Here is a 26,454-nt window from a genome sequence, read left to right as displayed (position 1 = left end):
GTTGTGAAGGTAGCATCACATCGTGCGAGGCACAACGATATGGATGCGAGTGATGGTCATGCGCATGCGCCCTTTCAGAGGAGAAGAATCGTGGCTCCGTTAGCATCCAGAGCTAGCGGATTGATTGGGGAGCACGGTGTGGAGGAAGGCGTCTTGCGCACGGAAGGCAGAAAGATATCGGCGACTTCAAATACCCCCAGCTAATCCCTGAGCTAACCATTATCCCTCCATGCTGTCCGCGGAAGGAAGATAACGTTAATAACCCTGCACTGCCACCTGAATTAGCCACGGTGCAAGACAGATAGGGGAAACTGCGTCTTCCTTTCTGGCAGAATCAGTTTTCTCTTTTGAATAATAAGAATATATCTGCAGCATCGACTAAGTAAGAATGAAGCTACCGAATAACAGACAATGTGCGATGGAAGGAGATGGAAAGAAGATGGACCAAGCTCCACCGGTCAGAAACCCTTTTGTGCACGTCTTGAAATTCACCCCCCTGGAAAAGGCAAAGGTAATATTATGTTTTCAGGTTTACTGATTTACCCGTGTGCGGATACGTTGACATGCTGTTACGGTTGTTTGCAGAACATCAACACTTTAATGCGACACAGTGGAGAAGCTGTCACCGTCGTTTAACTTGGCAGTTTTTCCCGATTGCCTGTAGTCAGCTGAGCTAGTGTTAGCTAGCCAGCTAACATTAGCTACATACATGTTGCTCTCTCCCTTCTGTCTTGTTGGCTCGCTGCCTCCCTTTAATGCTTCTGTGAAGGGCTGGGAGGGTTTGAAAAAAATGGATGCTTAGTTGCAGCCATGGTGTGTATTTCACACATAAATACATACAACGTGAAATTGTAACTCGTCTCGCCCAGGAATCCGCTAACAGCCCACTAAAATGAAATACAGTTACTTGAGCATGGCCGCCTGTCCACGATGGGCCTAGCTTGTTGCTCTTCAACTGTTACCATAGATATCATGGTAGGTTTTACCAGGAAGGCGTGTCTCTGCGGGAACAATTACATGTGGCATTTATATTAAACACGGTGCCGTTTTCTAGCTTCCCTTGCATTTCTTTCTTGCTTTGTTGGCTCTCACTGTGCGTCCTACTCAGCAGCCAACACGTGTGGATGTGGAGGGTGGAGAAAGGGATGGAAAACTGACAGTCATGTTCATTTTTTCCCCCATCTGCAGCTTAGATGGATTTTTTCCCCAAATGTTAAAATTTACACGCTTTTGCCAATCTCGTTGAAAATAGACCAGTCACCTGATTACATATTTTACAATTTTGCTGCACAGAGCAAACATGCAGTGCAACTATCAGTAATTGCTGTTATAATCAGATTTAGAGCTTTCAGGCTTCTCAGCAAAAGGTGTTAACTTGCAGGCTACTTCAAGCTTGAAGCCACTGGTTTTATATTTTTGGACTTCGCTGCTCTTAAAAAAGGTATCACTGAGATGCAGCCTGCACAGACATTACAAGACAGAAATTTAACAGCCTTCCTAATCTGATTGATATTACACTTACGGTAGAACTGAGGCTTTCCAAATATTGCAACATGTTGCATTATGCACAGGTGATGGACACCTCTACTCATCATGTATACGGCTGATATCTTGCTCTTTCAAACTGCGACTGCTTTTGAATTTGGATGCACATGTGGTCTCTTTGAAGTTCACCTCATACGATCTCTCAGAACGGCTTAAATAGTTAAGGAAGTTTGTGTCTGTATATTCACCCTCATGACCCATGAGTTACCATTAATCAGTATACTGAGTCAGTAGATCCTGTTAAATACATTTGTACAGTAGCATAGGGATTTAGGTGAGGTTTGAGCTGTTCAAGTGTATTGTACATTTGCGCCAGGAAAAAATATAAAAATGTTTATTAAAAAATGCCAGCATGCATTCTAAAATACTTTGATATGAATGTAGTGTTGGTGGACTCTTATTACCTACAGCTCTAGGGCAGACAAACAGATAAGTGTGATAAATCTTATAAAAACCAGTTCAGAGACTTTGCCTCTAAATCTAAAATTGGCAGGAGCTCTACAAAGTTGCACTTTGATTGATGTCTAGCTGTGATTACATTGTTACCTGTAAGTACAAAACGGTAAAGCATGTTAATTTCTCAGCATGTTAAATGGTTGCCATCAAGATTTGAACATAGCGTATACTGTGTAGTATTAGTAAACACTGTGGAACTGGGACACAGCTGTGAGGTATTTTCAGTAACAGACCTCAGTGTAATGGGAGAGTCTCAGTTTTATGAATGGCGCTGCACTGGCATAGCAGGTATGAGAGAGTATCTTTTTACAAATAAGAAGAGGGTCACACATACTGTATTTCCTTCCTCCTTGCTCTCCTGGCAGAGATTGAAGGGAAAAGTTAGAATGTCAAGTTAATCAAAGCTAAGGGAATAGGTATGTTTTCTGGTTTCTTCTCTAAATTTAACACAACAAAGTCAGTGGAGCAGTGAATTCAGCTTATTTATTTAGACTAATCACAGAATCTAGTGCTAACTTGTGATTATATGTGCAGATTAAAATTTGCAGAATGTGATTTTTGTCGACTGGGCCAAAAATAGATGGTATCTGTTTTTGCATGAATACACGTTTTAACATTACATTAAGGAGGTCAGAGCAGATAGGCGCTTGAAACTGCTTTCTTGTAAACACTAAGTGCTGAACAAAAAGTGGGTCATGGAATGATGGAAATTACTGTAGTTTCCTAGTTGTTGTGATGTAACTGGGAACAACTGCTTTCAGCACGTTGCGCTGGTCTTGCTTTCACATCCACAGCAGCATGAGGAAGGCACAACCTGAACTGAAACACTGACTACAGCAAATAAAGCAAGAGTGGTGTCTGTCAGATGACTAGTCATACACAGATGAACCCACATCATTTCTTTTAGGATGAAAGATAAAAAGGGTTGTACTAAATGTCCCTTGTCTTTTGTGCCTATCATACTGTGCTAGGTGACACACTGTAACTGAATGGTATGAGATGACTCAGTGTTGTTGCCCCAGTGCCAATTACTGTAATGAAACCAATGCAACAATTTTGTTGCAGTGGTTTGTCACAGATGGATACAGTTGTCTCTGAATTGTTTTTTCATTAGTAAGTAATCATTCCATATAAAACCCTCCATAGTCCACATTAGGAGGGGTAACAGATGGTAATAGGAACAGATGAGTTATGTTGGATTAACCCAGGCCATGAGAGTATGGTTGGTGTTAGACCATAAGGCTATCGCCTGTAGGCTAAAGGCCTGAGAGCCACTAGGCTGTAGCTGAATGAAAAACTATTATTTTGTAAATTGGCATTGTGGCTCACAGTGCAAGAGTCTACTGCCGAAAACAGTGGAGAATAAATGAAGACATTGCACCTCTCTTCCAATCCTTGACTTTTATTCCTTTTTTGTGTGTGTCAAAAGGGACAGCTTATGAGAAAAGAGGGCATAGTTTATATGGTGGACCCAAATGTTGGATCAACTGTGGAGACTTGCAGATACTCATTAGTAGTCTCTACTATAATCCAGTAGCCTGACCCGTGAATCCATAGAAAGATGCTCCTGCAGTTTGGTACCTTGATGAGCTAATTCATAGCCCTATTGTGAGAACATATTGCAGTGTTTCTGTTCTGCTCTGGAGTATCAGAAAACATTCCAGTCTTAAAATAGTCATAAACCCTAAAAGATGGTAAGTCAGAGGGCAAGCTGCTAATGTTAAAGTTAATTTAATTCCCAGCTTAGCATTGACAAGCCTCATTTGCATTCCTGTGTGATTTATTGGGGGAATCAGCAAAGACCTAAATCTGTTTTGATCCTACCAAAGCAGCAATGAGTCAATAGCTTATTCCCACACTGTATAGATCAGTATTTCTGTGCATTGGACTCTGAAATAGGCATCTGAATACAGGAATAGTTACACATATTCATCAGACAGATTTTGAACGTTTGTCCAGTTTAAGGCCCCAGGTTTAAGACATTCAATAACTTCAAGTAAAGTGCCAGTAGCATGTAAAGTATTGCTCGCCACTGAGCCCAGAAAGTGTGGTTAAAGAAAAGCCTGTGAGGTCCCAACTATAAACTTGACTTTTCTGCTTTATGTTTTGCTGTATTTCTAATCTTGCATGCCTTTTAAGCTCATGAATGCAGTACTGTTTTGCATCTACTCAGCAATACCTGAAGCAACTCACCCACACCAATAAAGTGGAAACACACTAAAAATATCATTGATTGCCCCTTTTTAATTGGCCAGAATGGAAGATTTTTCCTTGTTTGACAGTTGCGCGTTCTCCATGGCAGTTTTTTGCAAAATTTGTTGCAGGTAGATCTCAAAGACATATCATAACAAATGATTATCAAGGTAGTGCACAAATATCAAATGAAGTATTAAATTTGTCTACATTCCCCACACCAGTCTTGCCATTGAATTTAAGAAACTAAATGCACTGCTGCAGCCTCTCAATGACCCTATACACAGTTCAGCAAGGAGACTGTTCAGGTTTATATGTGCAAAACAGTTGCATTTTGAAAACAGGAAGCTCATACACACCTCTACTGTGAATACAGTTCAGCTTGTCTATCTGGTTGTTTTTTCTTTTTTTTTCTTATTTAGCACAACTTCCTGTTTGGGCATTAAGTCAAGAAAGGTTAGAAATGTAATTTCACTTGTGGGAAATTTACATGTTACAGCAGCAAAAAAATGTTCTCTTGGTTTGACAATGCATTCAGAATTAAAGAATACACACCCATTAAAACAGATGGTTATATTCACACACTGAGACACTGGGTCTACTCTCCTAACTTTTTGTTGAACATTAATGGTTAAAAATGCAGCCTGGTTTTGACCTTCCGGGGTCGTCCTTGTCAGGGTGGAGAAATCAAAAACAGACAAGTAACATCTGGTTCGCAGTTGACTCCAATTTTTGCTTTGCATTTTGTTTACTGACTACAGTTCAGCATTTAGAGTAACCTGTGATTTTGATACCAGGTTCACTCTGCACATTTTTTTTTACAGTATTTTTACAATGTAGGCAACTACAATACAATTCCCAAGTTGCATCAGTCCACATGCATGTTTGTTTTGTTTTCCCATTCATTTTTAAGTCGGTGACAAGCCCTGTTGCATGAATTGAAAGATGCCTTTTAGTACAATGCCTGAATTCACTCAAACTCCTACATAACCTCTCTGCCTTTGTAGCATTGCCTGTTATTTAATTCCAAGTGACATTCATGCATTCTCATGCTTTGGGTCTGAATAAATGTTTTAACAAATGCATTATACAGAGGCTCTCAAACATTCCAGGCAAGGCCCTTTTTATTACAGGGAGGAGGTACTGGTACTTACTGTGTTTGTTCTTTCTTGTGCAAAACAGTATACTTCAGATTTTTACAAAATGAGAACTATATGTGGTAGAAGTGCATGATTAATTCATGTGTCTTAAGAGAATCTTGGGAAAGTAAACAGTTTGGAGGTCTCTGGAAAGAGAAAAGAAACTAGTGTGGTGTGTCAGTGTGATAGTGGTAAGATTAGTGTATAATATCTTAAAAAAACACATCTATAATGTGGATAATGCCATCATAATGTCTGTCTGTAATATTTCTCAGTGCAGGGGTATGTTTTGAGGAAGACTGACTAGCTTTCAACAAGTAACCAAAATTTGTTTAGTTGTTTGGTGCTCATTGTTTGTCAGTAGTTTAACAAGCAAGCTTTCAGTTGATTGATTTAAATTTACTTAACTGTCAGACAAGAACTCTCCCCAGATAAGAGAGTGCAGATAGACTTCATGCTCCCCAGTGGTTGCTATCAGGACAAATATTGACAGAGGATAAGCACTGTTATTAGGAAGTCATAAAAAGCGCTAAAGTAAACAGCTGCCAATGGACTCAAACAATGAAGTGCCAGGTTTTGTCAGAGCATTAGAAAATGCTCATATGTTAGATGTAATATTTACATTCTCGTGTTTCTGTATGTGGCTCTAAGAAGTGTCATCCACACGAAACTCATACTGTGATCTGAGGGTAATCAAACCATTTTTTAAATAATCACTTACATGTTACACGCACAGCTCTTTGTGTAGGATCACTCGTGTTTTGCTGAGCTGCTGCTGGCAGCTGTGAACAGAGGCCAGGCTGTAGATCTGGTGATCTCCAGTACCAAAATAGTCTATTTGTGGAGTAAACTTTTGGTATATGGTATAAGAATATTACGTGGAACTTTTTCAGTTGAACCTTGAGCCCTCTTTGCTTTTTAAGAAGAGAAGAAAGAAGAAAAAGTTGTTAAAAAACATTTATTGTGAAGCACATGAAAAAGTTGTTGAGTTAGTATCAATTACATCTCAATACATTGTTTTATTACTGCAAATAACAGAAAAAAATTGTGCTTCCCCAGTGGCAGCAATAATTAAGATATATGATAGATGTACTATTATACACAAGGCATTGTCATTTGTCCTAAACATCTGTGTTGGTGGGCAACCACCACTGACAAATCCTAGAGGAAATACTGCATGGACCAAAGTCAGCCTGAGACTGAGGATGTGTTTGAAATCACTTTCTGGTTACTATTTTAACCTCTGTCATTTTATTTGAGTGACCTCTGAGTCTGTATGCAGTGCCCTCAAAAACTCCTCAGTGGAACAAGAACATTTCCATTGTGTCCATGGCATATACACTACTTAATGCTAAGAATTCCACAGTGCAACGCTCAGCATTTTATAGATGTGAAAAGTGAGTGTCTGTTATGTAGGGAGTAGTGAATGAGGAGGTGATTTTGGACACAGTCTTGAAGAACTAAAATGGCTCACAACACTTATATTGATATGGATCTGTTTCTGTAAGCCTTTTCTCTTTTCCTCAATCTCTTACAGATTGCATTAATGACAGTCACACTATTCCCCATCCGTCTACTCATAGCTGCATTCATGATGCTGCTGGCTTGGCCTTTTGCCTTCCTGGCCTCAGTGGGACGCTCCGAGACTGCCGTCGAACCCCAGTGCCTCTGGAGGAGGTGAGTGCTTTGTATGCATATGTGTTCTTGCTCTTTCAAACAAGTAATATTGAGTCATTTGTCTTGGAAAGATTCATGCCTGGACTTGACGCCAGCAACAGTGGAATGCTATGGGCAGTCAAAAATGCTATTTCACATACAAGTTCCAACAACAGCACTGTATTTTGTCTGTCTTGTGCTCCATACTCCCTGATTGTGTAATGTCCAAGAAACTCCCACAGCAGCTACAGGTCTCCTCTTCTTGAACACTTGCCTCAAACAAAAAACTAAAAATGCTGCCTGAAGGGTTAATGAATAAGCAGGTGAATGACATGTTTTCATAGGAGACTTGGGTATAAATGATGCTAGTCAATGAAGTATGTGGTTATGGTGGAGAGAGATATATAGAGAGAATAAATTGAGAATTTTAAAAAACTGAGTGGAGGTCAAGTAGGGAAGAGAAAAGACAAGTGATTGAAATGCAGAGAAAAGACACACGTGGGTAGCAACCAAGAAAGTGACGGAGTCAGAATAGATAAGGATACTCTCTTAGAATATGTGCTGTTGGGCCTGAGTGTATAGACAACAGCCATATGCAAAGATGAGTGAAGCTTTTTATAAATGTCTGTATTTCTGTTTGTTCTATTGCAGTTTTTGGAGGAATTCTGATAAAGAATTCTCATAAAGAAGTAGCATCTGTGTTCCTTATGCTTAGCAAATTCAAGATCCTAGCCAGGCTCTTGATTGATCTAGAGTGATGACAGTTAAATCTTTGACTTAAGCTGTGAGATCTCAGCAGTCGTGGCAATGAAGAAACGCTGACAGGCCGAGACAGGGGAGAGGCAGAACATTGACTCAGTGGGGACGACTACACCACTGGCAGATTCTACACACTGTGGAGAAGTGCCTAACAGGGTGTTAACAGTGTTAGAGCTTAGTGTTATGGTGGTGTTTTCTCTCTTGTCACCACTCACTGATCCTGTCTATTTCCTGCTTTGACTCATAACTTTGACCCTACCTAGCCCTAATCCTCTAGTTCTATTATGTTTTTGGCATTGAACATACACATCTGTCATATTATCCGGTGTATTATTTGACGACTGTCAAATCATGTTACATCATATAGAGTGTGTCTCAGTTTGTCCCCATCTACAGTTTGAATGAAGAGTGTCCCTCACACTTGAATGATCTTGTTTCCAGACTGGTGGACATAATTCTGAAGATCATCATGCGGGTCATGTGGTTTGCGGGAGGCTTCCATTGGATGACCATCAAAGGGCAAAGGGCCTTGCCTGCAGAAGCACCCATTCTCACCCTGGCACCCCACTCTTCTTACTTTGATGCCATCCCAGTCACCATGACAATGGCCTCAATTGTCATGAAGGCTGAGAGCAAGGATATACCTCTTTGGGGGAGTAAGTAATGTTACTTTTCTGACTATGACTTGTATTGGGAGGGAATAATGTAATAACTCTAATCTGAAAAAAAACCTGATCTGATGCCTCACAACAACGTTACAAAAAAAATGTGACTGGCGTACAGAATTTCTATGCATAGGGACAAACATACGTGGGTTCCACAGCAGGTCAAGTTACACATTATGTGCCTTGTGCTCCCACCTTGTAAGAGGCAGGTCACAACAGTTTCTACGATCAGCCTACATCAGTAGACAGTAAACAGAGGGGATTGCCCAATCTACTTCCCAGAAATGTTTTATATGAATTGAAGCCAACTACAGCTTGACTAACATTCACAGCAGTAGTAACACACACACACACACGCATGCACACACACACACACACACACACACACACACACACACACACACAAGCCTTGTTGTAGTGGAAGCAGAAGTTATTTTCAACAAGAAGACCTTTGATTTGTCACATCTGACTCAACAAGTTGATTCTATAAAACATTCTGATTGTTATTTTTCCTTCTATTCCTTCTAATTTATTTATTAATGTTAGAAAAAAAGAATTTATCCCAACTGCTGCTCGCTTCTAAATTGTTAAGATTTTATTGTGTGTTTCAGTGTTTCAGTCTATATTTATTGTGGTGTCACTACTGCCAGATATGGATCCCATTTTCAGAAAGGTATCTGGAGTTACTGTCTGTTCACTGCCCAAGGCCTTATGCAGAGGTTAAGTAGGTATTGCCCAGCTGCAGTCAGTACACACACTAGTATAATAGCAGATCCTACTAACTAGCTTGCAAGTTCAGTTACGTTTCTAGTAGCCAATTTAAGCATTTGGTCCAAGGCCAGGGCGTACAGTAAAAGGCTTTGGTATGTGTTACTTTAACCCTCCTTTCTCCACCTCCCACCCTGCCTACCAAGTCGGTAACTAGACACTTTTTTTTTTTTAACCTCCAGTCTGAGTGAACTTGCCAAGTTACTGCAGCTCTTCTAGTATGAGGACTGAAAACATTTGGACACATTTGCTCCTTGACTAATTGACATTGTTGTTAGCATCACGCAGTCAGCTAAGATGATGTTTTGAAGGAATCTAAGGAGCATACAAGTAACACATTTTACAATTTCAACATTAATGTGGTGTGTCTGGTCTCTGTATGTTGGGCTTCCCCTAAAATGTTAAATACAGGCCACCCACTAATGTGTCTGTTCAGCTTTAAGTTGTTGGCCGTGTAGTAGGACCCAGAGACCAATGCCTGGCCATGCAAGTGGAATCCAGAATAAGCATTAAGACCTGATCAGCCGCAGTGACGTGTGTAGAGTGTCTCTCAGGGTACTAGCTAGAGCCATAATCCCTTCCTGTCGGCAGACAGCTCACAGTTGGAATCAGTATCTTCTTCTCATGGCCTCAACCTCTTCTTTCTTCATCTTATGTTATCCTCACTCTCCTCTTGTCACAGAGCTACCAGGAATTGCTTTTGATAATTTTTCTATGTGTTAATAAAGGCGGGATGTATAAGAAAATGCTCCCAGCATCTACAAACCCCCTGCAAATGTAATCTAAAAATATTTAAACCCAGTCTTTGTCTGTTCACAGTTCCTCTTTCATTTCATTGTACGTTTTCCTTTGTAGGTCAGCTATGCCTAACAGGGGTGAAATGCTAGAGATACTCTCAGTCTTCAGTCTCTACTGATTGCACACTATGCAAACATCATTTGGCTGAGTTTTCTTTTAATAATGCACCAACTCTGTGTTCACTGCATTACTCTGAGGAGTTTATCTGTTTGACACAATCAAGTGGCCATGCTATCAGATAAGTGACAAGACCTTCTTGCAGGTTGTTGCAACAATTTTCTTTAGACATGTGGAGGTTGTGTGGTAGTCAGTGAACAATTGCGTGTGTATATGTTGTTATCATTTATGATATGGCAAATGTATAAAATACAAAGTCACATAAAAATAACAAAGTTGAGGTTTAATGCTTCTGATTGTTTTTTAACACTGTAATGTGTTAGCATTTGTAACACATCTGAAGGAAAAAATGTAAAAGCTCATATGCATTTGCTACACCATATGATCATATCACTCCACTGAAAGTCCCTAAAAGATGATAACGAGTTGTTGCCCAGTTCCACAATATTGCTGAGATTACACATGTAGCTGATATCAATGTGATTCTGCCTGTTGATGCTCTGCCACTTTTGAATTAGAAGGTGTCTGTCTAAAGTTATGAATTTCAGTTTTAAATTCTCAGCTAGCAGCAGTTTAATACTCCATCACTGCAACTTTGTTTTGTTTTGCTGTGTCACTTGAATTTCTTAAGTCAACCCTTTGGTGTCTAAAACCCTTATAGGAACTACCTTACTGTCTTAATGCAGAAGAATACAGCATGTAAAATGGTTAGGCTAGCTTCTTACTGCAGCTTCCAGTCTTTGTGTGGAGAATATCACAGCTGGTTAGCAAGGCCCATAAACTGTAATAGTGTGATACTGATCAGTCAGTGTGACTGGATACTGTTTGGTCTGGTAGTTCAGATAATATGGTTTTTATCCTGGCAGTGGTTTACTGGTATATGAATATGTCATGAACACACAGGAATCTTTCAGTACAACCACATTGTTCCACTCTTCACCACCGTGCAGCTCTGTGGGAGTGATTTGGTTTTAAGTGCTTTGTTAAAGGACACCATAAGAGCGGTGGTTGATGTAAAGAAGAGTTTTGCTCTTTCCCCGGCTGGTTTTTCATTGTAAGTGAAGTATTTGTGATACCTAATATATTAGATTATTTAACAGTTTTGATATTGATATTTACTGCAGAAGCACAGTCACAGCATATATACCAACTTAAGTGAAAAGAACTTGCAAATTATTGTGTTTTTTGTTTTACACCCAATTCTAACTGGAAGTCAAAATTTCCCCCTCGCTCAACAAAACCATGAAATGCAGTAGATACAAATGATGAAGAGAAGTTTTAGTTGCTTAGCTGTCAAAAAAATATACAAACGAAGAATAACTATTTATGTAGTAATTTGTATGTATTTTCTCCATTCTCTCTTTGCCTTTTGCTTCTAGCTTTGATTAAGTACATCAGGCCAGTGTTTGTGTCACGGTCAGACCAGGACTCCAGAAAGAAGACTGTGGAGGAAATCAAACGCAGAGCCCACTCTGGAGGAGAATGGCCTCAGGTAAGGAAATAGAAGTCACACACAAACACATACGAAAAAGTCTTCATATTTGCAGTTACCAAATCCGTGCAAAATGGTACCTGATTTTTAACATCAGTAGACATCAGTTGAACTTTTTCACAACTCATTTTCCAAAGACAGGACAGAAATTGTGTAAGAAACTATACTGGTGACTCTGTATGGCAGCAACTGACCTATATTCCCTGTAGTCATATTTTCAACTGAGATGCGCTGGCTAGTTGTTATGAAACCAAAATGTAAACAGCACACTCATACAGTATTTTTTATGTGTAAATCAGGTTTGCAGATGCTGTTGAACTAACTAAAATGTTGTTGCACACAACACACACAACATGCTGACCTAACTTGCTGTTTAATATGTAGCCACTGATTTAATTAATTTTTATTTTCCAGTATTTAAACCATTGTCTTCTCTTACCTACAGATAATGATTTTTCCAGAAGGAACATGCACCAATAGATCCTGCTTAATCACCTTTAAGCCAGGTAATTCCTCTTTCTCTTTCTTCTCATCATCTTTTGAAGTCATGGAGCCTGTTGTTTTTGTTGAATTAAGATGTGAAAGTGAAAAAAGATTTTTGGCTGACAGTGAAGTTTAGTTATTGAGTGCACTCTTTCAAATATGCAATTATTATTCTAATTTGTGTGGTCTTGCTCTCAAGCCAGTTAATTGTTTGTGCAGACACGACAAATTGAAATAAATCTTTTATGTTGTATTTACTCTTACAGGGGCCTTCATCCCCGCTGTACCAGTGCAGCCTGTGGTGATTCGTTACCCTAATAAACTGGTAAGACTGCTTAAGGATTCTTTAGTAACACCGCTTAATGACACCACTATTTGTTGAAAAATCCCATTCACATTTTTGATTTTATGCGATCAGTGAAAAATCTGTGAAATAATCTGTTTGACATCAAGACGTTGTAATATCAAGCAGATCGGAAATAGAGTGTGAATGACTCCCCACTTGTCTCCTTATTCACAGGTTAACTGTTTGACAAATTACAGATGTGACTGGTTAAACACTGGTTTTACTGGAGATTAATTTGTGGCCCACTGACCCCCATCAACAATCTTCTTTACTCTGTTCTTACTTTCATTTAGCAGGTAGTGACCTCTGACCTGCTCTCTTTTGCCTCACTCTGATATCTGCTGCTGTAATACTGCCATTAACACAACCTAGGCACTAAGATTATTATAGAGCAGATATCCCATCTGTTTCATCATAGGTGAGGTATGAGTTATGTACAGTTAAAAGTCAAAACCTATCAGTGGCAGTGGCAGGAAATTAAATTATGTGAAGGGCCTGCAATAGGGAAAGTGTTAGTGCTTTGTGTTGGTTCTGTCAGCCATTTGCATGGGCCATATTGTGTGTGCATATCTGTATGTATACTATGCATGCCCTGTAGCGTGCTTCGCATCTTTCCAGAGTCATACTCAGTGGATCGGTGAATATCTTACCGGTCACATGGTGGGAACAAAGATTTTACAGTTTATATATATATAGTATCCATGAAGGAGAAAATGTTCTGAGTCAAGCAGAAGCATTTTGAAAACTCAGCAGAATCCCATACAGTAACGTGAGACCCTCCCTCAGTCAGCCCTTGGTGTTGTGGCCGTATCTTGTCCGTCTTCAAACTCTTTAGGCAGGGGCTGCCAGGGACATTAATGATTAATGATTGATTAAGTAACGTTTTGCAAAATTGACTCAGCAGCATTTGACCGTCCCTGGGATATCAGGGTTTTCAGCCTAAAACTGAATTCCCATTCAGTTTGAATGCTTCTTGCATAATGTGAGTAACACTGATCAGAGCCTGTGGAGCAGGCATGAGTGGTTTTCAATATGTGGGGAGTGTTAGAGCAAAAGGTGTTGCTACCTAGAGTATGGTTGGGTGATAGAACAAAAAAGTTGCTATCAGAAAAGAAACCTAATCTACATTTAAAAAAAATTATAATAAATACCTTAATATTTGCAAATAATGAAACTTTAAATGCAGACAGCGCCATCAGAAATCATATCACTGTTTACTACATATTACTGATGAGCTGTGTCTGCTAACCTACAATGCTCTACTTCTGTGGTCCACAGACATCATGTGAGACTTTGTAATCCAGTAGAGAATTGTCGTTATGTAGATGTAGCATGTTGTGGGGCATATGGGACTCATGGCTATGGCAGCAATTTTGAGTGTTTTTATTTATAGATCAAATCATGTACATCTGTTCATTTCATTTATGATTCAGATTTAATTCCCATTGTGCTTCAAAAAATAGCCCATGGCAACGATTATATAAAGCTCACATAATTACGTAAAGCTTTTACGGAGAAAGTATGAGTTTGCCCTGTTCAAGTTTCAGCATCTTTGTCTGAGCCAAACAGCCACAAATTCTGGGTGCTCACATGAGGCTACGTTTATCAACTAAATTTATCTGCGCCTGACATAATGTGAAGCATGACAGAAGCTCAATTCAGTTAACTCCCACTGGCAGGCCCAAGAGGCTGATTTGGTTGAAGAGGTTGGAGTCTGTTTATGAACAGAATTCAGTGAAGCATTCAGAGCTTTCTTAGTCTACCTGGAAATCTGGCTGATCGTGGTATGACTCAGCAGGCAAGTCTAAGGCATTGCTCAGGCTTGAAGCTACTGAAACCCATCTTCAATGGAGAACACTATGAGAAGGAGTTGTTTGATGAAACAAATGTACTCTCTTTTTTCTGAAGAGGTAGTGTTAAGATGTTCTGCAGTATCTGTTGTAGAAATCACAAATGCAGTTGCAGAATTTCAGAGTAGTGCCTGTCGTGACAGTGTGGTGAGGAAGTTGAAATCAGTTGGGTCAATAGTTGAGTTGAGACATACCTTAAGTTTTAAAGAAAATATGCAAAGTCACTGTGTTTAGATGCACTTCAGTAACTCTAGTATTCCCCACTTGTTACAGTAACCTGATTTCGGAAATGTCCGTGTAAACAAGAGTAACTTGGTCAACATAAATAAATTTATTAGGCCTGGGTTGTCCACACTGCATGTAAACCAGTGTTTACCAGCGAGTGGTCAGACTAGAGTAATACATGGGAACCGATTTCCTTCCTTAACCTAATTGCATAATAATCTGTTGTTGTTGCTGTTTAAAGCAAGAACAGCTGCAGTGAAAATGCACCCTGAAATATTTTGATTTATTTTTAATTTAGTCTGTGTAACACTGTCTTGGCTTTATGTGCTTTTTACAGGACACAATCACATGGACATGGCAAGGACCTGGAGCGTAAGTGCACAATTGATTCATTTTATATTTGTGTGTAATGTACGGTGTTTGTCACGTTGTGCTTGGTCTTAAGATAGCAAGAAAATGTTTGTTCTGTTCTGTTTTTTAGATAAAATTCAGATCGCTCAATGAATAAACCTATGTGTTAGCTCAAATATAAAAAAACCAACAATATGTTTTTTTCTTTTTTACTTCCAGTGTTCAATATATATACAATTACTGTTATGCATGACAGCAAAGGTTTCAATCTACAACTCAAGTGCAGGCTATATCTTGGTAATGAACAACTTGGAAGCAGAATAGTTATGGCTGTGGAAGAAAGACTGTCCTTGTTATCCATCTCTGAAGAGTCCTTAGAAAACTATGTTCTGTTTGGATTCCATCATGGTGGCTCTCTGGATGCTGTTGGCCGTCTTCCCAACTCAGCTGAGCAGAACCATATACTATTTGACAAAATATCTAAAACACACCCACACACACAAACTCATGCACATAGATTATAAAAAGACATTTCTTTCCAACCATGACATAATAAGTTTAATAGTAACACCATATTTAGGTGCCCATATGGTTGGCTCTGTCTCTAAACTGAGCTTACATGCATCTTGTTCTGTACTAGGCCCAGCTAAAGGCGAAACCAAAACATTTAAAAATATCTGCACCTATCTGTCCAGATCCAGGCATGCAAAGCTTTGAAAGGTACCTCCTAGAGGATTGATGCATGTAAACTGTGGCAATAATGTGGAAAAAGTAGAGTGTGTTCTGTATTTGTTTATTGTCTGTTTATTATCCAGGTTTGAAATCTTGTGGTTGACACTCTGCCAGTTGCACAACGAGTTTGTGATCGAGGTGAGCGCAAAAGTACCTCTCCATACTGCCTAATTCCAAATTAAGACAGCCAGGGTTTAACTGTAATTAATTCTATTCTCTTCTTTATTTCTTCAAGATATTGTACAATATATGTCCCAACAATACTGTGCAATTCTCATTTCTGTGTTTGAGTGTGTATTTGAAAAGTCTGTGAACACTTAAACTAAAAATATGCCCATACACTTAAAAAGTTTATTTAATACCAGTGATCTGCTCCCTCCACAGTTCCTTCCCATCTACACACCATCAGAGGAGGAAAAAAAGAACCCTGCTCTCTTCGCTATCAACGTGAGACGTGTCATGGCAAAGTAAGTTGAATGAATTGTTCCTATCTTGTTGGCTGTTCACCCTTTGTACAGTACAAAGGCAACCTCCATGCAAAAACATGTATACATCTGTGACCACTGCAGCAAAAGCGAGTGTACCTGCCTTCACTGCAAAAGTGATTACACTTGTGATTTACAATAAAGGCTGATTGCACAAACAAGGTCATAAAATAAACCCAATTGTGAGTCTCCAAGAGCATCAGTAGGCTACTGAACCAAAACACAGTTGCAGCAGTGGTTAGGAGGTACAGCAAAAGCCATACTACTGATAACAGAGGTCACAGCAGCCATCCTTGAAAAGCAGATGAGTGATTTGTGATAAACCTTATAATATGTGGAAACTGGTATTTCAGTAACTAATCACAGTGCAACGGACATCGCATGACGTCAACCCCTACAAGCAGTGTTCAAGAAGAAAATCATTACTCACAAAACTGCAAGATAAAATTTTGCCAAAGAACATGAAAAGAGCCTTGATTAATATTGGCAGCACATTCTTTGGTCAGATGAAACCAAAATAAATTTGTTTGGATCAGATGGGGTCCAGCATGTTAGACGTGGAGCTGGCCAGCACCACCACAATGACTGCATAGTGCTGACTAGGGAACATGGAGATGGGAGTGTGCTGATATGGGGCTGCATGATTGCAAAGGCGTAGAGATGACATTTATAGACAGCTCTATGAATGTAAGTTTGTACTGAATGAAAATATGACTCCGTACCTCAAGAACTTTGGCAGGAGAGGAATTTTGCAACATGACAGTGATCCCAAACACAAAGCAAAAAGAGAAAAAACACAACAGTTTTTACAGAAGGAAAAAGAAAAAAACTATGATCTCACCAAGTGTGTCCCTTGAGTTGAATCCAGTAGAATACCTAGACGTATTTCAAAGCAGAAGGTAGAGCAACAAAACCATTTCAGCAAAGAGCGGCTGAAAGGTAGAATGGCAGAACATCTCACCACAGATTTGTACAAGCCATGCCTAGGAGGATTAAATCTGTCATCAAAAATGGCAGACATATAAAATATATTAAAAAATAAATAAATAAAAGAATACAATCCCACTAGTGAAGGTTGTACTGACATTTGTTGTAGCTGGCTCTTTTATATGGACTTTTCATCATAGTTTAATTAACATTTCGGGTTTTCAAATTAATTGGCCTCATTCTTCTTCAGGTTGTGGCTAAATCCATTTAAAATTGTATTAAATGGACCAGATTTGTAATTACTTAACATTACTCAACATTACTGACCAAGGGTGTACCTATTTTTTTTAACACTGTACATTATGTTTGTCTGTCTCAGCAACAAGAAGGGACAAAGGCCTGTTCAGTACATCTTTCACACAAAGCAACAAGTGAAAACAGGTTCATCTCTGTGCAGCCTGGTCTGAAACAACCAACAGTGGTTATGAACACCTATGTTAGTGGCTCATTCTCATCACCCTATCTTTCTTTTCATGTAAACCCTTTTATGCAGTGCTCATGTTGTACAGGCTATACTTACCACCTGTGTTCTCATACACCCCCACACTCTGTGCTTCACTGCTGTGAGCCCGGTTGGGGGGGAAACTTCTGCAGGTGGCCAAAAAAAAAACTGCACACATTGTTCTGAACATCAAAAGCGGTCGTATCGGCTACTATATTGGCCTTATAAGCCGCAAGCGAAGTTTGTATTGATTTGCACACACTGATGTCCCGTTATTGTCTCCTCTGTGCTCTGCTCAGAGCCCTGGGCGTACCTATCACAGACTATTCATTTGAAGACTGCCAGCTGGCCATGGCAGAAGGCCAGCTGAGACTGCCAGTCGACACCTGTCTGCTGGAGTTTGCCAAGCTCGTCAGGAGACTGGGGTGAGTCACTCAAACCTTCCAATGCAATGTATCCATCAATGAGAACTAAGTGAGGGGCACAAAGGCGAGTCGGGCAAATACTCACACAACACTGCAGGCACCCAGAGCCTTTTTCTGGCAGTGGTATTCGTGGCGTGGGTGTGCAGGTGGGAAGGAGTTTGGGGATTGTTTCCTTGTCCCCTTCGCCAGTGACTCCCACTGGTTTGTCAGGTGCCTGCACACGATGTGATCTTGAGGGGGGGATACAGAGATCTCCACACATAATTCATTTTCTTGGTGAAACACCTCTCTGGCAGGTTAAAAGAAGCAACTGGCAACAGCATGTGTATCAGAGGAGATACGTGACTGTCTACTCCCTCCTGGCTCTGACGGTGGAGTTGGCAGTGACAAGGACCACTGACAGAGCAGGAGGAGAGAAAAGGGGGATCTGGATAGAGAACAGGGGAGGGAAAAATGTAAATAGACTGGACCAAATACTACAACAAACATTTCAAAATAAAGCAGCCCGACAAACTACGGGTTAAACAAATTTGTGAGAAGTTCATATACATCTTTAAAAAAATGAAGATGGGAACAATGCCTCTGCTGTTTATACTCTGGTCAAGTTATTAATTAACATAACGCTTTTTCCTCTCGCTCTGCAAGGCTGAAACCACGGAACACAGAGAAGGTTCTGCAGGAGTACGGGAACAGAGCCAGGAAGCTGGAGGGGCAGAAGCTGGACTTGGGTGACTTCGCTCAGTTCCTCGATGTGCCAGTTTCAGACATGCTGCGAGACATGTTTGCTCTTTTTGATGAGGTAATGACTGAGGAGATTTTTCATGTACAGCCTTGGTAGCTCCCCAGTCTTCCCCAGTGGCCGCTAATAAATAACTAAGCTTTATTGTGTCTCTTTTTCTTCATAATGAATTTTACACTCACTGAAATATCTATCTATATATGTACACCATTTACATAGTAAGCAATATGGGCCCTAGTTTAGGGAATGATAGAACTCCTAGCAGTCATTTGTCAGTGTCGCTATAAAAACACTACCAAGCCTGGAAGCTGCATTGAATACCAGATGTACTTGTAAAACTAATCACAGCACCTTGTTTTTCATCCAGGGATACATTTGCAGTGTAGTACCCAAACAAACTAGTGGTGTGTTTGCAATTCAGACAACAATCACCCACAGCCACTCCTATGAAACAAGTAAGTACTCTTGCTCACACGCTCTGTCTTCATCTCTCGTAACGTGTTGTTTTCTCTTGTTTCATTCAGCATGAAGATAACTGCATGGATATCAGAGAATATGTGATAGCCTTATCTGTCGTATGCAGACCTGCCAAAACTCTGGAAACGATGAAATTGGCCTTCAAGGTATGTTCAGTTTCAAGCTTTATCCTTATCTAACCACCAGACAGAATACAGCTTTCTGTGCTTACTTAGGATCAGCATGACATTTGCTATGTTAAAATGCCACATACTGTTGGTGTCTTAGGTTTTGTAAGCAGAGTAATGAAATGAAAAAGTGCAATCAGGGGGGTTATTATTGCAGCCAATCTGTTGTTGTAGTTGCATGAAAATTAAATAGCTCAAGTTTGAATCACTTTTGTGTTTTCACTCGAATTGCTTCATATAATTCATAGACTTGAGCAAGTTCTGTGACCTTAGAGCTCACAAACCCTCTGAGGAGACATTCATTATTTATAATAGCATGTATTATTTCAGAAAAAGGGCATCCACTTGAAGACTGATTTCACTGGCACCTAATCTCACAACCCTGTCAGAGTAACATGCCACAAGGCAAAGTCAAAGAGATGACATCTGCATCTCTTTTTTCTTTATCTTTCCCAGATGTTTGAGGCAGAGGAGGATGGTGCCATCACAGAAATGGAGTTGGCAGTTATACTGAAGACAGCTTTAGGAGTGACTCACCTCAGTGTGTCGCGTCTGTTTACCGCAATCGACCCTGAAGACACAGGGAAGATCACATTTGGTAAGAATAACTAATAAACCATCTCTAGGTATTAATCAACCCAGATATTTCTTAATTTAATCATTGTTTCAGACTTTCCCTGGTCATCAAAGCAGTTGTCTTCCTTTCTGGCTTTCCCCAGCCTCTCTTGTGGTGCAGGTATTAAGTGTAGTCAGTCTGTGTGCATTTTTCTAGAATTGTGTTTAACGTTTTCTTTGCCTCTGGCGCCCTCTTGTGGTCTTTCCGCAGACAAGTTCAGATGCTTTGTGGAGCAGCACCCAGATTTTGCTGAGGAGTACCTGCACACAGAAAACGCAGGCCTCCACACCGGGCCCTGCCACGGTCACCAAATAAAGCCCAGCCTGTCTTCTCTGAACCTGCAAGGCACTGCCACCACCAAAACGGCTAATGGTATCTGCCCCGACTTTAGCCCCAACGACCACGATCGCACAATAGATGGACTGCTCAAGAAACACAACTAAAACAGTTTGAAAAATGTAGTGGGGGCAAACAAACTCCTCTCCTGGTGAGAAGGTGTTGTGTAAAGGGTTGTTAGTTACTGGTTAGTTAGTAAATCGTTTGAACAGTAAGGGACTATTATTTCAGTAACCCCAGCTACAAAAATGAAGAAGTTTACCTAACCCTTTTTTATTAGTATTGTTTCAATGAAATTTTCTGAGGTTATTTTCAGCCTGGCAACAGTTTATTTTGTTATAAATTCCTTTTTTTTTATTTTTTCATAGAAAGGATCGTCAAAATGCCAAACACTGGTTGTTTCAGATACAATGCTTGAATACTTGAAGGGCAAGCACTTATAAAAATCCCCGGGGCAAAAGTTTATTTTACTTTTTTTTTTTTCCTTTTCCCTCCAACATAGTACTGACAGTGCATGTTTTTAAAAGGAGGGAAGCAAGAAAAAAAAAAACCCTGGACAGTGAAGTGAACTAATTTTTAGTGAAATCAGTGTTGGATTCTCTTTTTATTTGTAACTTTTAACTATTTCCTTTCTTTAATGGTAGCTGCCTTTTGAACTGAAAGTGCAGAATGCATGGGCTCATGTTATTTTGAGCAGTATTGAGGATTATTTATCTGAAGAAGGGAGGCCTGATGGTACCAGTGACAATTGTTTGACCACTTGAAGCGTTTAGCTTTAGTAGCCACATTTGAGGTGAACTCAGGTCTCTGTGAGTCGATGGTCATAATTGCTACAAGCCTGTTTTTATATATATTATACACACACACTTATACATATGTGTGTGTGTGTATATATACATATATATAATAAACACAATGATATATTTGATTTAGCTCAGGGTTCAGTGACAAAAATGAAAAACTTAACTTGTATGATGTCATCATTTTTGATGCTCACTGGGTTACATGCATGTTCTTTTTTCTTCTTATGACATCAGTACTTTTCTGCCCAGTCATTCCTCATTCATCAACTTCACTGATGTATTTTTTTTCTTTCAGGTCAGCAGATTCAAGTGTCTTTTTTTTAATTGTTAAATTTACACAACTTGGACCAAAAATGCATTAGGTGATTTAATGTCACCTTTTATATTTGTACTGTCCTTTTCCAGTCGGCAGTGTAATGGCTTTCAAGGAAGAATTCAGTGTGTGTGACCATTGAAAGCACATTTAGATTGGTGGTGAAGTTGGGTTTGCCAAAGGCAAGGTCATACTATTTCCCTCTCAGCATTACACTGCTATACAGTATCAATCATTCCATCACTTTTCATGGCATATTATTCCTCAGTCTATCTGAAATCCTTACTATTCCTGTATGTTTTGAAGGATCTAATAACAAACCATTGGCTCCTTAGTCACTTGTAAATTTGACCTACCTGCTCTGTTTCTGATGTCCACCAACAAAGGCATGTTTTGAAAGAGGTCCAAGCACCTTTGCCATTTAATCACATTTTAGGGACCAGTATAGAAATTGAATAATATCTGCCTGAGGTAATATTTATGCCTCATTTTTAAGTTTTTGCTAATGATGGTCATATTGGCACAAAAAGATTTGTCACAAATGTGATTTAATGGCCTCTCAGTAAACTGACATGCAGCCTCTGGCCATAAAATGTATTTATAATCATGGGCCAGGTGGAGCCATGCTTTCAAATTGAATTAAAATGAAGGAATATTTAAGTTAACAAATTTTATGTCAAATCAGGCAAATAGTGCAGTTGTTTATTAGTCTTAGTTTATTGGTCTTTTAAATTATTGATTGATTCATACTGGGAAGAATATTGTGTTAACGCTTCTCACCTGATATTTTCTAAATAGCCCAATACTCATGCTTTTTTTATTTATTTTTTTGTCTGATTTTAATTCAACAAACTTAATCTGAGATTACAATCAAGTGACACTGTCTGATGTGTTGACAAAACTTTTAGATTTAGATAATACAGTGATGCTCATTTCAATCATTTTCTAACAGTTAATTATTTGGCTGTTTTTTAAAACTTCTTTTTGTTTCTGGGAGCAGATAAAATAACCTAAAAATAGTGCAGTTATTTATATTATGTCATTTTGTAGAAACATTATTTGTTAAAGGGAATAACTCTCCTGAGCAGATTAAATGAAACACATTAGAATCTGTCTGTAGCCAGTTGTACTCGGGTTCTGTGCACTCATTGTTTGATACTGTTGACTTTTTATTCATCGATATCACAAAAAGGATTTACAGTGGTTTCTCTTTTCTTTCCTTTTTTGAAATTTTGTTAGTTCATCATGTTGGTGAGCATCGTATTCCCATCACATTCATGACCATGCATACTGTACATGTATCCCTGTTATGGCTTTCAGTGAAGCAATATTTCACATCTTTTAAGCCTTCTCAAGATGTATGCTTTTGAAGAGTTCTGATATGTATTTTGAATATTCCAAATGCAGGACATTTTGTGAATTTTTGATATACGTATATGAATGATTTTTATTTTCACTGCCATGACAGAGATCTGTGATCTTCTCTCCTCTGCAGATTGTATTGATGGTGAAATTTGAGCCACTTTTTTTTTCCTTTGTATGATACTGCAATCGTTTTGTGCTGTATTCCTCCTACACAGTGTAAAGTTTTATTGTTGTAATATTATTACTATTCCCGCTGAGTTGACTGCTTAGAAACAAAATGCAGATTTCATATGGAAACCGATAGCCTTGAATCTATAGAATTTTTATGCTAAAAAAAAAGAGAATGTATAGACAATCTTGTCACAATCAGAAGCTACACAAAGCGCTGATCTCTAGTGGACATTTTCCTAAGAAGTTATGGTTTTCAAATGTACACTTTTTATCCTGTCTTCATTGACTTTTTTTATGTTTGAGGCGTGCAGGTTGAACTAAGCAAAGTGTGAGTGTGTAAGTGTCAGGCCTTGAGGTGATGTCTGCCGCCACATGACGGGCCACATCGCACAAACACTCCAGACTGTACGCAGATATAAACTTAACATTTGATATGTTCAATCACAGTCTTTTAATATTGCTCCCCCACCCTGTTCTACTTTGTCCTGTTAAACTGTATGTATTTGTGCTTGCACTTTAGATTATTTTCTTTATTTTTTTAAAGAAACATCACATTGCTGTAAAGCCTGTTAAGTTTGTAGATTACAGTATTGTAGCGCAATTCTGTTACTATGAATATTTGATAAAGTTTGCATTCATATGTTTGCTACAGTAACGGGAGCACAGAGGAAAGTAGGGATCACAAGTTAACTGAAGCTGTCCCTTGCCCCACATTTGATTTTGTACTGTAAGAGCTCAGTTAGTTAACAACATCTAAAACACTTTCTAGACCTACTCTTCTGCTTTGTCTCAGGATTGTGGAAATTTTGTAGCTTGAAAATGACTGTAAATTTGTAGAACATGGCTCGTACAGATTTGAATGACTGAAAATAGTTTGCACCATGGAATGGATAAGTATTAAATATGTACTCCTAAGTGATGTGATTTTACAACAGGTGGTTTGGTATACAGTTCACCCTGTATGTATGTATGAGGGAAACCATGCTGTTTTTGTACATAGGTGGGTAATCTGATTACAAATTACAACTGACACAGTGATATCAATTGATATCTCAAGACATGGCCCAGGATGAAATATACTGAGCCACAGTAACCCCTAATGTAGTTTTTTTTTTTTTTTTTTTTTTTAAACAGAAAATTCCATCTGAAGGTCTAAAGGATGTTACCATACTTCATCAGCAAGTCAAATATGTACATTTATTTATATATTCAATATTACATTCAGAACAATTCCGCATTGGGGTTGTGTAAAAGTACTGGGTCCATTTCTTTTCACACTTGTTTTACTTCCCTTTATTTTAAATACCTCAGTAGAGGTGAATCTCATTTTCTACTTGCTATCAATCTGAGAAAATGTAAACCTGCGAGAGATAAACTTGTATTTATGGTACTGCTGCCTGCTTAACCACAGTTTGTCCAGCAGTGAGCCTAAGACGAGAGACTTGTGTACTCTTGACAGAGTGATATTGTCTTTCTGATGGCTTACTGTATGTGGACCAAGAAACTGAACTCTGTTTTCTCTGTAGCTTTACTTCCTGTCTTTTTCTATTCTCTACAGGTTTTATTTTATTAATGCATTTTGATGATGAAGAGTCATTACTGCAAGCTACTTTGAATTTGTCTGTTCAGGACTGCTATGATATAACTTGTTAATGTGACTCTTGGATTGAATTAAAAAAGAACTGTTAACACACAGTAGTGTCACTGTCATAAAGGTAAATTATAATGTGTGTTTATGGTCACATGATGTAGAGCCTGAATGTGTTCTGTGCCTTTCAGTTAGCATGTCCTCTTGAACCAATGTCCCTTCCTTCCTCATGTGCTGGCTTATTGGATAAATGTCTCCCTCTTGAGGTAACATAGTGAACATGTGGTCCTTATTAGGTCACCACAGTGTTGAGATTCACATCAGGTATGTTGTATTTTGTAAAGATATTTCATACAGCTGTATGCCGAGACCCTGGCAGGAGAAATCCATGGCAGTAATATGAGTGGATAGACCTGTCAATACATTTTAAATGAAATATCTATGATGTATGATGTGGCTTTTAATGGACAAGTTTACTTTGCCATTACCAAAGCTCTTCTTTTACTAGCCTTGATCTCTGTTCTCATTGATTACACGTTGATGTCTATAGATATTCTGTCCCTCACTGCCTTGCAGAAAGCCATTGTGTGGGATTGGATGGAATTTGTATGATAGTGATTTTAGGATTTCTACTGATAATGTATGCTATTTCTCACTGACTGTGTGGTGATCTTTCTTAGCTAACCTGGCTGTCCTTAGTAGTGTTGAGTGACTTCAAATAATCTCCTGTCTCTTTCCCTGTAGGTTTGACTGATGGACGGGGCTTTGTGGCACAGTATTGTGGGTCAAGCCTTTGTCCACCATTTTAGTCCTGACTGAAATATCTCAACAACTGCTGGATGATTTGTTGTGAGATTTTCTACATACATTCATAGTGTCAAAACATTTTCATTTTTCCAATATTTTAACAGCTACTGGATGAATTGGTGGTTCCCAGATGTTGAAACCTAATGACTTTGGTCATTTCCATTTGTTGCTTTCAGTGAAATGTTGGATTGGATAGCTAATGACATGACTTTGCTACATGTTTTCACGTTTCCTTTTGGATGAATTGTAGTAACTTTGATAATCCTTTTTCAGTTTTCAGTTGTCTAGTCATGGCCAAACACCTGTACCAGTAATATTAGAAAATCCCATCAGCCACATTAGCACTTAACGCTTACCTGTGCTAACTGGTAAATATTAGCATGCTAACACCCTGCTAACATAAAACCTGCTAAACATCAGCTTGTTAGCATTGCCACTGTAAGCATGTTGCAATGGTAGTATTTAGCTCAAAGCACTGCTGTGTGTGGTACAGCCTCAGCATGGCTGTGGACTTATCAGTCAGTTGAAACCAGCTACTCATTAACGACATACAGTGTAAAGATTACTAAAAATCCCTTGTGTGTAACAGGGTCTCAGTCTGGATCTTGAAACAAAGTGCTTTTTGTGCATCACCATTAATTACACAGAGAATACATTGAATATTTGAAGTGCACTCTTACGTTTTATTTTAATTAAGAACTATTCTCTTTTGCAGGTCTCATTATACGACTGAATGAGACTTTGTCAAAAGTCTCCACCGCAGGTAAGATGGTGGTCTGTTTTTTTTTTTTGGGGGGGGGGGGGGCAAAGTTCTAATTGTCTGGAATCACTGGTTCCGGTCATGACTCAATATGCAAAGAATTTGTCCTCATTCCTCTTTTATGTCTTTTTTCTTCCTGCAGGAGCAAACAGACCCCCCCCCCCACCCCACCCCTTTCCTATTCCTCCTCTTCCTCTGCTTCACCCATCCCCTGCTTCTTTCCCTCCCCCTCTCACTCTTCCTCTCTCTGGGTCTCAGCTGTTGCATTTATGAAAACAAGACACTCAATAATGTTCACCTCATCGTTGTCCAAGCTCCATCTGAAACCTCATACATCCAGCACGGCTTACATTGACCCAACGCTTTCTGATATGAGGCCTGAGGCTTGATGGATGATT

The 26,454-nt window shown here is 39.2% G+C and overlaps 1 protein-coding gene across 1 annotated transcript; it reads left to right on the top strand.

The window, feature by feature from the left end:
- Positions 1-24,596, top strand: LOC108889071 (lysophosphatidylcholine acyltransferase 1). Its single transcript, XM_018685384.2, has 14 exons — positions 1-511; positions 6,871-7,010; positions 8,190-8,404; positions 11,476-11,588; positions 12,034-12,094; positions 12,338-12,396; positions 14,830-14,864; positions 15,659-15,713; positions 15,960-16,042; positions 17,789-17,914; positions 18,560-18,713; positions 19,178-19,276; positions 19,754-19,895; positions 20,124-24,596. The coding sequence occupies exons 1-14, from the start codon at positions 389-391 to the stop codon at positions 20,354-20,356; spliced, it is 1,638 nt and encodes a 545-aa protein (XP_018540900.1). The 5' UTR covers positions 1-388; the 3' UTR covers positions 20,357-24,596.
- Positions 24,597-26,454: the final 1,858 nt, after the last annotated feature.

Source organism: Lates calcarifer, linkage group LG15, assembly GCF_001640805.2.
Source record: "Lates calcarifer isolate ASB-BC8 linkage group LG15, TLL_Latcal_v3, whole genome shotgun sequence".
Classification (NCBI taxonomy): Eukaryota; Metazoa; Chordata; class Actinopteri; family Centropomidae; genus Lates; species Lates calcarifer.
The sequence above is the reverse complement of the archived record's forward strand: the minus strand, read 5'-3'. Positions and strand labels throughout refer to the sequence as shown.

Bases quoted from the DNA above. Each gene is read 5' to 3' on its own strand.
- LOC108889071 (XM_018685384.2), top strand. From the start codon at position 389: ATGAAGCTACCGAATAACAGACAATGTGCGATGGAAGGAGATGGAAAG. The intron at 15,714-15,959 runs GTGAGCGCAAAA...CTCCCTCCACAG, and splicing joins ACAACGAGTTTGTGATCGAG to TTCCTTCCCATCTACACACC. The intron at 18,714-19,177 runs GTAATGACTGAG...TGTTTCATTCAG, and splicing joins TGTTTGCTCTTTTTGATGAG to CATGAAGATAACTGCATGGA.